Source organism: Canis aureus, chromosome 5 (assembly GCF_053574225.1).
Source record: "Canis aureus isolate CA01 chromosome 5, VMU_Caureus_v.1.0, whole genome shotgun sequence".
NCBI classification, from domain to species: domain Eukaryota; kingdom Metazoa; phylum Chordata; class Mammalia; order Carnivora; family Canidae; genus Canis; species Canis aureus.
Genome location: NC_135615.1, coordinates 19,806,605 through 19,819,893, shown reverse-complemented (window position 1 = coordinate 19,819,893; position 13,289 = coordinate 19,806,605). Strand labels below are relative to the sequence as shown.

Below are 13,289 nucleotides of genomic sequence, written 5' to 3'. Positions count from 1 at the left end.
TTTAAACTTGTGTATTGTGTATTTTTATAGAATCTAGATTGTGCTTAGGAATTATAAAAACTAGAGGGAGGTGCACAATTTAGTGAGAAAAAATGTTTATAGGGAACTCTTAATACTTTAATTGTGGGACTTGAGAGTTTACATTTTTATTAGTCTTCAACCTAAATCCTAGAAGGGCACATGAGGTCATTTTGAAGCTTATATTTTCTGCCCAAAAGATCATGATCTGCCAAATTAAGTGAAAGGAAAAGGGGATCATCCTGGCGATGTCATTCATGCTTCATGGTACTGGAAACATCTGCAGGGGCTGGCAATGGGCCAATAGAGACTTCTCCAAAAGCAAAGTTGACTGACAACTTTTAGGAGGAAGAGATGAAACCATTTAGGGAAATTCCTATATGGTATGGCATTTTTCTCATTTTCTACTGCAACATCATGTTTGTAATCCTTTGGCGAGTAATTTTATTTTTACCATGTAAAGAACATAAGTCAGACATTCATAATGACATTTCCAGTAGTACAAACTAAATAGACATTGTCTATTCTTTCTTTTTTTTGAATTTGCAAATATATATGTTTCTAGCCATGAAAGTTTAGGCCTTAAATTTTATCCCATTTTAGTTAAAACATTTAGAATTTTTAGAATTCTAACTACAGATAAGATCATCAATGTTCTTCATAGAATAAAACAAAATGGTCACATCTTATATCTGTACCTGGTTGTTTTTGTTTTAACCTTTACTTGTTTGAATTTTTTCTGGTATTTTATAGTGAAAATGACTTCATATTCATTTATATTTATAGACGAATAAATAAGTCCCAAATGTCAGGAGAGACAGTTCAACCCCTCAGTTTATATATCTTCTCACTCCTATTATAGATATTGAGCTTTAATGGGAACACCCAGTATGTTCTTCAAAATAGCATAGTAATAAAATAGAAGTGTTTTTTTTTTGTTTTTTTTTTTTACAGATTTTATTTATTTATTCATGAGAGATATACAGAGAGAGAGAGAGAGAGGCAGAGACATAGGCAGAGGGAGAAGCAACTTCCATGCAGGGAGCCCGACGTGGAACTTGATCCCGGGACTCCAGGATCATGCCCTGGGCCGAAGGCAGGCGCCAAACTGCTGAGCCACCCAGGCATCCCTAGAAGTGGTTTTTAATAGTACTTTAAAACATTCATGAGTTTAATAACAGTCGAATAGATTAATATATAAGGAAGTTATCATATATCCAACACTGAGAGTGTGCAGTAGATATGGAAAGTTATTTATAACCAAAAAAGTAACTTCACAAAATAGGGAGTAATGATGGATCAATTTCAGCTTCATTTTAGCAACTGCCATGAGATATAAGTTATACTCACACAATAAAAGAATAAAGTTGTATTCATAATATAAAGAATACATTGTGTAAACTAATATTGACAACATAAAATGTAGTAGGCAACTCAGATTAACACTCAAGAGGATGCTCTTTTATCTGTTATAATATTAAGGGAATAGACCTCTGCTAATAAAACAGGGACCTTTCTTTCCTGATAACCTGATTTTTGGAAAGAAAATATGTGTATGTTACTTTTCTGTTTTTCTTCCTGTTTAGAGCCAAATGATGAGTTATGGATTGGCTTAAATGACATCAAGATTCAAATGTATTTTGAATGGAGTGATGGGACCCCTGTAACATTTACTAAATGGCTTCGTGGGGAACCAAGCCATGAAAACAACAGGCAGGAAGATTGTGTCGTCATGAAAGGCAAGGTAAGGCAACTGTATTTGCTGATACCTAGCAAAAGCCTGAGGGTATTTTCCCTCCTGCCTCACTCACTCATATAATCATTTAGATTGTTTCTAGTCTAGGTGATCTATCTACATTTCAGTTGTTTAGCAAGGTCAAATTTCTAAGGGGACAAAAAAAGCAAGAGACAGAAACATTCAGTTCAAGGGTGAAATTAACCAATAACCCATATTCATATTGTTCCTGTGCTGGGTTCTAAATGGCAATATATAGAGCTTGACTGGTCAAATGAGAGCTTGGTTCTATTTCTGACTGGTTGCTCTGAGTAGATTTGATTGGTCAAATGAGAGCTTGGTTCTATTTCTGACTGGTTGCTCTGAGTTAAGTACATCCACATACCACATGTGGTCTGCAGTCTGTACTTGGAGAGCTACATTTGTTCTTTTAGGTTACATGGAGATGTATGAGAAGATTGCTTCCATGTCCTTAAATACGACTTTAGTGACTAAAGAATATCATCAAATTATCTTTTGCTAATGGATGATGAACATGGTGGCAAGAGGCTGGGTTTTGATGCATGGCTTATTTTTCTCATTTATAAGATAGGCATAATAATTGTACCCAACTTAATGATGGGCAAAGGATTAAATGGGTTGATGCATAGAACAAGCACAGTGACTGGCCCAAACCTACTGTTCAGTAAGTATTAGAGGCTATTTCATCATTGGGGTTGTTTTCATTGTGATTAATTGAAAGCTAAAGAAAAGAGTAGGTGTTAACTATTGAAAGGATAGGAAGAAGTGGGTCCTAGGAAGAGGAAACCACTTGAAACCACTTGAAAGCAGCTGATAGAAGAGGCTGTGTATAGACCTTCTTTTGACACCATCACTTAAGAACTTACAAGCTTTTCTTAGTTTCTCTTTAGATCCCTACTCTACAGTGGCATGGACAGCCAAAATAGAAAAACACATTGGGGCTGCAATCTCTTTTCACATCTTTGCAGCCAGAATCAAATTTGCTATTCACTTATTAAATGTCAATTTACCTTTCCTTTCAGAGATACCATTTTTCTCTTAAGAACCTTTTTATTTATTTTTTTTCCTGAGGCCTGATTGTAAGGAAACAGCCTCAGAGCCAAACAACTGATAATCATTCATTGTTTTTCTCTTTGCTTTCTGCAGGATGGGTACTGGGCAGATCGAGCCTGCGAGAGACCTCTTGACTACATCTGTAAGATGAAATCTCAAACCCAGCCCACAGGAACAGTGAAAGCAGAAACAGGCTGCCAGAAAGTGAGTATAGAACATGCACAATAACTTCAGAGTAGAAAATATTATGTGATGCCTTGGCTTTATTTTTTGGCTGTGAAAGTGCTTTATTATTGTTTAGGTAGCCAGCCATGTGTTCTAACTGTTTAACCATCCAATGGGTTATCATTAGTGTTTGGTATCATTGTTCTCCCCAAAAGCATCTTTGGGTGTCTTCTACAGGTAATACGGGTGCATGTGGTCAGTAGCAGCTTAAAGAACATCATGGCAATTCTCCTGCCCCAAATGGGGGAATGAGAACAGAAAATAAAACCACACTTCTATGGAGCCTGGTGAGGGCAATGAGACTATAGTGAGTTATAGTCATGGAAGAAGGGTCATTGAGGCATTGGTAGTCAGTGATCCTATGGTTTGTAGAAACATTTCCCATAGATAACTGCAAGTTTTGGATAGCAAACTGTCCTGTCATTTTCTCCATTTATAATATTTCTGAGGGTGCTGCTTCTGATAGGGATTCTTCCCGTAGATCCCTGCAGTGGGAAGCAGGGGATCAGATTAGCTGGTAATAGCCGGTTATAAAGCCATGCCAAGTTATTATGCTTTGTCCCCACTTGTATGTCAGCTAATACTACCTCTCTGCAGCTCTTATAATTCTTTGAGGTTGAAGTAAATGATCTCTGTGAAACAATTTCTAAAAGCATCCAGAAACTACAAAATACAGGGTGTATGGTTATCATTTTCCTTTTTGTCTTCCCCTTTTTTTCCTTTGTCTTGTCTTCCCCTTTTTTACCTTTCTCACTTCTCTTGGATAAAAATAAAGTAGAAACTAATTTTCTTTCCAAGCATGTCATGTTGTGATCAGATCATCTTATAAACAAACACCAGAAGGCTGAGAGTTCATGAAACATAATTTAGAACTGTCCAAATAAATCATAAAGAAACAATGAGCAGAAACAGAAAATCAGAGCTAGTTCACGATATCTCTGTGATAATCAAAATCCCCCCTTTAATTATTATGCTCTGGGAATTCAGCCCAGGGAAGCCATGACTTTATTAGAGTGACAGAAGCAAGGCTAGAACTCTGGTCTCCCAACCCTATGTCTCTACACTGAGATTACTGGTTTCACTACCAGTGTACTTACATATTCTTTGTCTAATCATAGGGATGGATATACAGGATTGTGTATATTGTTGTAATTTTCTATAAATAATAAAAAATCCTTAGATGTTATTACTTCTGTACAATGGATCAAAGTCTGTATACATGTAACAGTTTCTATGTATAATAAAAGTTATATGTATAGTCTAGTAATTGTCATATCTACAATGTCTGATAAAATCCAATTTAATCATTAAGGTGGTAATAAGAAAAATAAGAAAATATCCACAACTGTTTGCTGAGTACAGTTAATTATCTTAAAGGATAAATATTATATTCCTAGTTAGACAGAAGAGGAAAGTGAAGCTCAGAGACATTAAATAATTTGACCAGATTAAAAATACCTGTGATAGGTAGCTTCCTTAGAGAGCTGAGAAGACTGGAACAACAACAATAACAGCAAAAAATCCACTCACTAGCAAAGGAAGATAAGATTTTTTAAAAATTAATTTATTTATTTTCTAATCTGTGCCTGGGCACTTCATGGTGTGGGGATCTTTGTGAGAATTCAAAACCGCAGATGTGTTCTACAGATCTGGGATCAGTTTTCAATTCATTGCTACCTTTGTGAGACATCCGGGGCAAAGTGGTCCTGAGTCTCTGATATTTCAGGATATCTGACAGATACAAATGTTAAGCCATTTTATGCAGACGTTCCCTCTGCCAGGCTGACAAGGAATCTTACAGATGAGTATGAAATCTGAAATTATATCAGGAACTTTAAATGGTGGGATTAATGGATGTGACATTCAAATGAATGTGTTTTTGAATTCTCACAGAAATGAGAGATGAACTTGGAACCGTGGACCATTCAACCAAATTTTCTTGTCTAGTGCTTTCATTATGATTCACTTCCAAATATTTTTGATTTCCATTAAGATTTCTTTGATCCTTGAATTATTTAGAAGTGTTTATGTGTGTGTTGATATTGATGGCAGTTTGGTGGTAGGGATGGGAATTTTGGTTTTTAGTTTCTAAATAATTAGAAACTGTTGATTTTAATTTCACTGCATTGTGATCATATAAAGGTTTGGTTATTACTTGTTGAGACTTTATGATCTAATTCATAGTTTTTGTACATATTCAGTGTATTTGAACAGGATGATCTTTGATTGTTGGCTTCAGGGGTCTATAGATATTGACTAGATAAAAAGCTAATTTATATTATTCAGATGTTCTATATTCCTAATATTTTGTCTGTTCGACAAAATATTCTCCTTGCAATTCTGTCAGTTTTTATTTTATATACTTTAGTCTATGTTGTATCTTCCTGATACATCCATCCTTTAATTATGCAATTACTTTCCCTATTTATAATGCTCTTTTAACCGTAAAATCAATTTTAAATAATATTAATATGCCCACAGAAGCTATCTTTTGCTTGGTATTTTCTTAGAATCTCTTTTTTCCAACTAGTTCTTTTTAATCGTTCTATGTCATGGAATGGCTCTTGTAAATATGTATCTGCATTTTAATTTTTTAAAATCTAATTGGAGGAACTCTGGCTTTTTCCTGGCAAACATGAGTTTAGATTTTTTTTTTTTTTTTGCACACTCATGTATTTGTTTCTGTATACTCATGTATTTGGAATTCCTGTTATTTGACTAATTAAGCATCTTATTTTGGCTTTATTTTGTTTACCATTCTGTTTTCTTTCCTTTCTGGTGCGTCCTTTCTTACATTCCACTGGTTCTATGGAATGTTTTTATCACCTTTTCCTTCTCTACACGTATGGGAATCATATTCCACTTCTAATTTTTTTTAATGGTTAACCTTCTGTTTTTAACACACATTTCTGACTTGAAGTTAAGCAGCATCTCTCTCAGCTTCCTGAACAAAATGAAGTTTATTATTCCACGTAAACATAAAATTTTTTTTAACTTGGAATTAATGTTACACTCCCAAGGAACTGTAAAAGAGAGTACAGAAAATTCCCCTGTGCCATCTACTCTGCTCCCTCCAGTGAGAACCCCTTATGTAATTAGAGTACAGGATCACAGCTAGGTAACTGACAGGGATTCAATATGTTAACTAAACTATACATCTTGTTAATTTCTCATTCTTTAACCTCCCACCTGCAATTAGTTATCTTTGCTATTCCTACAAGCATTTAGACCTGGATTCACTAAGGCATCTATTGGTTTCTTTGATCAGTGTAGACTTTTAGCCCACTTCCTCCTGATTTAATAAACTCCTTCTTGCCAAAGTAAATCTTTTAGTGATTTTTTTTCACCAATGATATGGGAGTAGAAAACTCTCTGTCTTTATCTGAAAATGTTTTGATCCATCTTCATCTTACATAATAACTAAATGCTAGGTTGACAGTAGTTTTCATAGAGTGCTGTGTATATATCATTTCATTTTCTCCTGGCCTTTATTTTTTTTATTTATTTATGATAGTCACAGAGAGAGAGAGAGAGAGAGGCAGAGACACAGGCAGAGGGAGAAAGAAGCAGGCTCCATGCACCGGGAGCCCAATGTGGGATTCGATCCCGGGTCTCTAGGATCGCGCCCTGGGCCAAAGGCAGGCGCCAAACCGCTGCGCCACCCAGGGATCCCCTCTCCTGGCCTTTATTTTTGCCATTGGAATTCCTGTTATTTGACTAATTCTTCTTTTTTTAAAGTGGGAACTCTGTATCTTCTCTCTGATTTTAAGATCTCCTCATTGTCTTTGTCAATATGCAGGCTTTTAGTACAATATGTTGAAATTTGGATTTATTTTCTTCTGTTTGGTACTCCATGTGCTTCTTCATTTTTGGAATTTGTCTCTTTCTTTTAATTCTTGAAAGTCATCAGTCATTAATTTTATTCGGTGATTCAGAAACTTTTCTTGGGTTGATTTTGAAACTTCTCATTGTATTATTTTGTTTTCTCTTCATGCTTTTAAAATCTCTTTTCATTTGTTCATCTCTCTGATGCATTCATTTGATTGACTAAGCCACATTTTCTATATTTAATCTGGTCATTGTGTTTCTAACTTTATATTTTTTCTTTTCTAGAAATTCTATTTTTTGTGTGTTCAGATACTTGTGTTCTTTGTTCTTTGTTCATAGCATTTTGATCTTTCATTATTGGTTCTGCTTCTTTTTGCCTTCTTTTGTTAAATCATCAGAAACATGCTTATTTTTATATTCTTTCCAAATTGTTTTATTATGTTACATTGCTGACTTTCCCTTAAAATGAGCCTCACATGATTGATAATTTTCAACTGTGATTAGTTCCCATCTCATCTCCACCCTACACCTCAAATGTCATAGTCATACATGACCTGTATTGCAGAAATATTTCAGTTGTGTTCTGCATTTTACTTACCTGAGTACCGAGGAATTTCTCCTTTTGTAAACCAAGATTTATTTTATGCCTTGGCTGTGGATTCTAATACAACGTGAACAATGTCAAGTTGGGGACCAGCACCCATCTCTGACACATAATCACTATTTATTTTTAACTGAAGAATTATTTTTCCTGTACCTAGAAGCCCAAGCAGATGACAAGAATCTGCCACTGCCTGGTTCTGTGAATATAGTTTTCTCACTCTACTTTCCTGGAGGGGCTCCCCTTAGTGGGTATCATCTTTTTAAAAAAAAATCATTTATTTGAGAGAGAGAGGAAGAGAGCGCTCAAGTGGGTGGGGGGAGGGGCAGAGGGAGAGAGAATTCTCAAAAAGACTCCCCACTGAGTGCAGAACCCAACAGGGAGCTTGATCCCAGGGCCCTGAGATCATGGCTTGAGCTGAAATTAGGAGTCAGCCACATATCTGAGCCACCCAGGCACCCCAGTCAGTATGATCTTTATGTAAGGACTTCAGTTCCATTTCCCTGCCTCAGGTGGTCTGATAGCCAAATACCCTCATTTATACGGACATTTAGTACCCCTACCCTGAGACCCTAGGACCCTAGTCTAGGTCTAGTACATGACAGGACAACTACAGTCTCAGCTTGAGCATTTCCCATTCTACCATTTTAGTTTTCTATATGTTTTTGGTTCCTGAAGGTTTCCTCAGGCATGGGTTTTTTTTATTGTTATGTTTTTATTTAGCATTTCTGTGTGTTTGAAGTATGGGAGAAGAACCATGCAGAATCATGTTGCCATAAGTGTGATAATTATTCTCCTAGGACCAGATGATACAGCTTTACAGTCACTACCTACTTTTGGCTTCAGTAGGCAACTAGGCTTGCTACTCAGCAAATTATTTCCTGTGGTTACTTATTCTAACACTGAAATCTTCACCATTCTGTTCAGGGTCCTCAGTAAGCATTTCAAAAATCACTTTTGTTGGAAGATGTAACAGGAGTGGTGAGAGTAAATGTCCTGCCTCTAGTTTTGTGGCATAATTTGTCCTAAGAGGAACAATGTACTACTGTTTTCTTTATTCATATAAATATTTTTCATTGCATTTCAAATTTTCCAGATTTGTGTTCTCCACATACTCCTATTATTTATCAATTTATGTTTCATGGTATAGGAATTACTGAAATAATATTATTTAATCAGTATCCATGATAATCTGCTTGATAACATTAACAGGGCTGGAAAAGACATGGCTTTTACTGCTATTTGATTGGACACACACTTTCAACATTTACAGAAGCTAACCAAACCTGTATAAATGAGAAGGCTTACTTAACAACTATTGAAGACAGGTATGCAACTACTTTAATTTTATTTGAACGTATGTCAAATAATGAAATGTTTTCAGAGAAGCCTAAATATCAACATGCTCTAAATTTCTGGAAGTTACATGTGATCTATCCTGAGGTATGGCTTGCAGAAGTAGGAGCATTAAAAAAATCATATTCTTTTTGGAATTATTCACTTGTAAATACTATAAAGTATTTTGCTTCTTTTAGAACTATAAAGCAATATTCAGGACAGTTTATTAATATTCTAGTAAACATAGTTTGTGGGTCTGACTTTTTTCTGATCTAGTATATGTCAAATTTTTTAAGGCAAGGAAACTGAGTAAAACTTATTAGTTCAAAAAATGCTGCTTTCTATCTTACCACTATCTGCACCAAAAAAGGTGATAGAGAGATTTAATGAATATAAATTTTTTATTATTCCCTTATATCCTTCTGTGCTTTCTTTTTTGCTTTGCTATGCTTGCTAGACTGTTAGGTCCAGAAAAATAACATAGACATAGAGGATATTTTATATAACTTTTGACTTCTAGCGTCCCAACCATCTTTGAGGTTTTAGTTTTTATTTATCTTGCCCATAATCTTTACAAAGCACTGGATTAGGCACTGAAGAAACTTAAAAGAAATTTTAAAATGTGCATTTGATTTATAATAAAAAGATAAAAACAAGTTGTGTTTTAATGCAAGAAGTTATATCCATTGGCCTTTTAAGGCACACCCAATAAAATGTAGAGAATGCTATTGATATTTTAAAAAATTCTTTGATAAAAACAAAAAAGAGATATCATAGAATTTGTATAGTCTTTGTAAAAGAGCTTGTATTTCAACCATATTCTTTTTTTCATGTGCAGTTAAATACCTAATATATTGTTGCATACTCATATAATGCTAATGCCTGAAAATCTGAACATAGATCCTTTTTTATCTTATGACAAGATGAACTTTACATCTTTAAGTGTTATGGGAATATATTCTGATCTGCATTGTAATTGATCTTTTGGTTCATCAGAGCAGAGATTTCCCTATATTTTATATTTTGGGTTTGTTTTCCTTTGTGTTTTCTATGATATTTATATTCAGGAGCTCCCTAACTCTGTGGTTAAATTTGATTTCTAGACATTTGAGAAAAATTGAGTTTAGGACTTTGACATTTTTTTGTTTTTTCAATGTAGGGAATGAAATTACTCAGATTAGGGTCATATCAATGTTCTGTTATGGTAACCTCCACATTTCCGTCTCTGCTCTCTCTGGAGCCATCACCTCTCTTCATTGCTGGAAACTTTGAGCTTCACTTCTCTTTTCTTTTCTTTTCTTTTCTTTTCTTTTCTTTTCTTTTCTTTTCTTTTCTTTCTTTTCTTTTCTTTTCTTTTTTTTTTTTTTTAAAGATTTTCTTTATTCATGAGAGACACCAAAAGAGAGAGAGAGAGAGAGAGAGAGAGGCAGAGACACAGGCAGAGAGAGAAGCAGGCTCCATGCAGGTAGCCTGATGTGGGATTCAATCCCGGGACTCCAGGATCACACCCTGGGCTGAAGGCAGGCGCTAAACCACTGAGCCACCCAGGGATCCCTTCACTTTTCTTTTGCTCCAAAGAAAGATTTTTGCCCATGTTTCTGGTTCATTGTGTAATGTTTGTCAGTGAAGACAAACTTTGGTTGCTTTACTAACCAAATTGTGTCATTACCAGATTATGTCAAATACGTGGTGGATAAGATCTAAAGGGAGAGAAAATGGGGAAATTTGTGACTCTGCTCCCAGTTCTTTCTAGACATTGAATCTCTGCTTCTCTGTTTTTCTCAATAATTTCCTCTTTTGTTTCAGACCTGAGATAAGAGAATAAAATTGAAGGGGAAATCCTCACAGATTTTTCCATCTGTATCATCCTTGATAATGTTACAGCCTCACGATTTACTTAACTAAGAACTGTGTAGAGCATTTGAAATATTTGAAAAGTGGACTAATTTTTTTAAACAACGTATTTCAAAGAGGCTATAGAACTCTTTATAGCTAAAGAACTAATTTTTTTAAACAATGTATTTCAAAGAGGCTAAAGAACTACTTTGCGTTTTCAGAATTCTCTTACATTTTGAGGATGGGCATAGGGACTGGTGAGGAATAGGGATAAATGGTTTGTATATATATGAATGATTTTATTCACTCAGCCCTATGGTATTTTCCCTCATTTCCTTATTAGAAATTTGTGTAATTTATTTATTTATTTATTCTTAAAGATTTATTTATTTATTTGACAGAGGGAGAGAGAGCACGAGCACAAACAGGGAGAGCAGCAGGCAGAGGGAGAGGGAGAAGCAGGCTCCCTGCTGGGCAGAAATTCAGCTGTGGGGCTCCATCCCAGGACCCTGAGATCATGACCTGAGTGGAAGGCAGACACATAACCGATCAAGCCACTTAGGCACCTCAAGTTTGCATAATCTAAATGACATATCAACATGACACACTATGTTTGAATTACCAACTAAATCATTAACTCAAACATACAATTGAGATACTTTTCATGTGGCTAATTAGAAAAATTCACATTTCTAAAATTTAGTTAAATTTTTTTTTTAAAGATATGAACAAGCTTTTCTGACTAGTCTGGTTGGATTGAGGCCTGAAAGATATTTTTGGACAGGACTTTCAGATGTGCAAAACAAAGGGACCTTTCAGTGGACCATTGAGGAAAAGGTTCTGTTCACCCACTGGAATTCAGATATGCCAGGTATGTTCAGTACTTGGGGCTGCGGTTTTCATTCAACCTCCAAATCGATTGGGCAAAGCTTATTATCCTTCCATGTGCCTTTCCAGATAGACTGTGTGCACTAATTATGCTTTCAGCATTTTATATTTCATTCTCTGTTTCTTTCTAATTTTCTAATTCGTTTACAGTGGTGTAAAAACAGGGAAGGAAAAACTACTGGTTGTCTGGTATGACCTTGTTTGAAAAATATTTAGGAAATCCTAAATGGCCACAGATGTTCCAAATGGTTAACTTATTTCTGTAACCTTAAAATTATATTAAAGGGATTTAAACTTTTCAGTGCAGCGATGAATGGAACTATTCTTGTGCTTCAGTGGTGGGGCAAGGAATTGTGCTTACATGGGACTCATTATTCTACTGTCTTGTATGTACTGCCCTTAGCCTTTTATATATCCTGGATTTTATTTTATCCTTATAAGAAACCTGCAAGGTAAATTTAAGTATCTTTATTTTAAAGATGTGGAAACTAGAACTCAGAAAATTTATGTGACTAGAAATATTGCAAGCATGGATTTAGACTAGCCTATGTAATTCCCAGATCGGTACTACTTGCACTAATACTGCCATGACTCCCTATCAATTTTGATTTGCCTTCCCTGGGAAGTAGTTTTGGAAATAGCCTCTGAAAGATTGTTTGCCTTCTTTATATACTGCTATAGCATGTGACATTATTCAGTGTAACACCGCCCAGAAATTCCACATCCTTTATAGCAAATGTTTCACTGTGTCTGGGCTAAAAGCTAAAGCAAGACCCTTAGCTTAAGTTCATGAATTTGCTATTTGGCCTAATAAGTCCTAATCTTTTTTTTTTAAAGATTTTATTTATTTATCCATTTATCCATGACACAGAGAGTCAGAGGGAGAAGCAGGCTCCCTGCAGGGGGCCCCATGTGGGACTCCATCCTGCAACCCCAGGATCACACCCTGAACCGAAGGCAGACGCTCAACCACTGAGCCACCCAGGCGTCCCTAATAAGTCCCAATCTTCAAAAGTTCTTTTAATTTGTATTCACAAATTATTGACAAAAAAATAGATGAGTAATTTGGATAGTGTGATTCTTGGTTAATTGTTGAATGTTCTGAAAGGCAGTACAACCAGTTTATTTTTAAATTATTAACTGGACAGGATATTAAAAACTAAGTATAGACTTTTTTTTAAACATCAGTAGGAAAAAAAAAAAAACATCAGTAGGAGTGGTAATTCTTACTCTCTAGGCCAAACTCCTTATTTTCACGGGTGTTGCTCATTCAGCAGGGGACCTCGAGAGATTCATCCTGGAATGTGCTGGAAATAAAAATGGATGAAATCAGAGCCATGGAGAAGGAGAGATCTTAGAGAAAATGTTTTGGAAAAGATATGCCTCCCCAGAACTTTGAGAGTTACCTCTAAAAGCTTGAAGTCCATTAAAAGAATAGCAATAAAAGATTATCTCATTCTAGCAGCAAAGACTCCTGCTGGTTTCAATGTTCCATCTTAATGAATTACTATTTGGAAATAATCACAACTGTAAAACAGATTTTATTTTATTTTATGTGCCTTTTTATCCACTAAAGCTGGCCCTCATTATAACTCTGTAAGGTAGGTAGGGATATTTGCCTTTTAAGGTGAGGAAACCAGTTCAACATAGTTACATTATCTATGAATAACTAAAATCTCTCTCTCAGTTGTATTTCATTTTGAAGTGTGTGAAGAATTTCTGTTTTGAGAGACCTATGGAAAAAAA

At 35.3% G+C, this 13,289-nt stretch overlaps 1 protein-coding gene across 3 annotated transcripts in view; it reads left to right on the top strand.

Annotated features, from left to right (window-relative positions):
* The window catches only part of MRC1 (mannose receptor C-type 1), a 95,940-nt gene that overhangs the window by 43,488 nt on the left and 39,163 nt on the right, over positions 1-13,289 (top strand). For all 3 annotated transcript variants that reach the window (XM_077897042.1, XM_077897043.1, XM_077897041.1), the window contains 4 exons: positions 1,605-1,762; positions 2,921-3,031; positions 8,694-8,809; positions 11,378-11,526. In XM_077897042.1, coding sequence (XP_077753168.1) covers positions 1,605-1,762; positions 2,921-3,031; positions 8,694-8,809; positions 11,378-11,526 — 534 coding nt within the window. The remainder of the gene's footprint in view (positions 1-1,604; positions 1,763-2,920; positions 3,032-8,693; positions 8,810-11,377; positions 11,527-13,289) is intronic.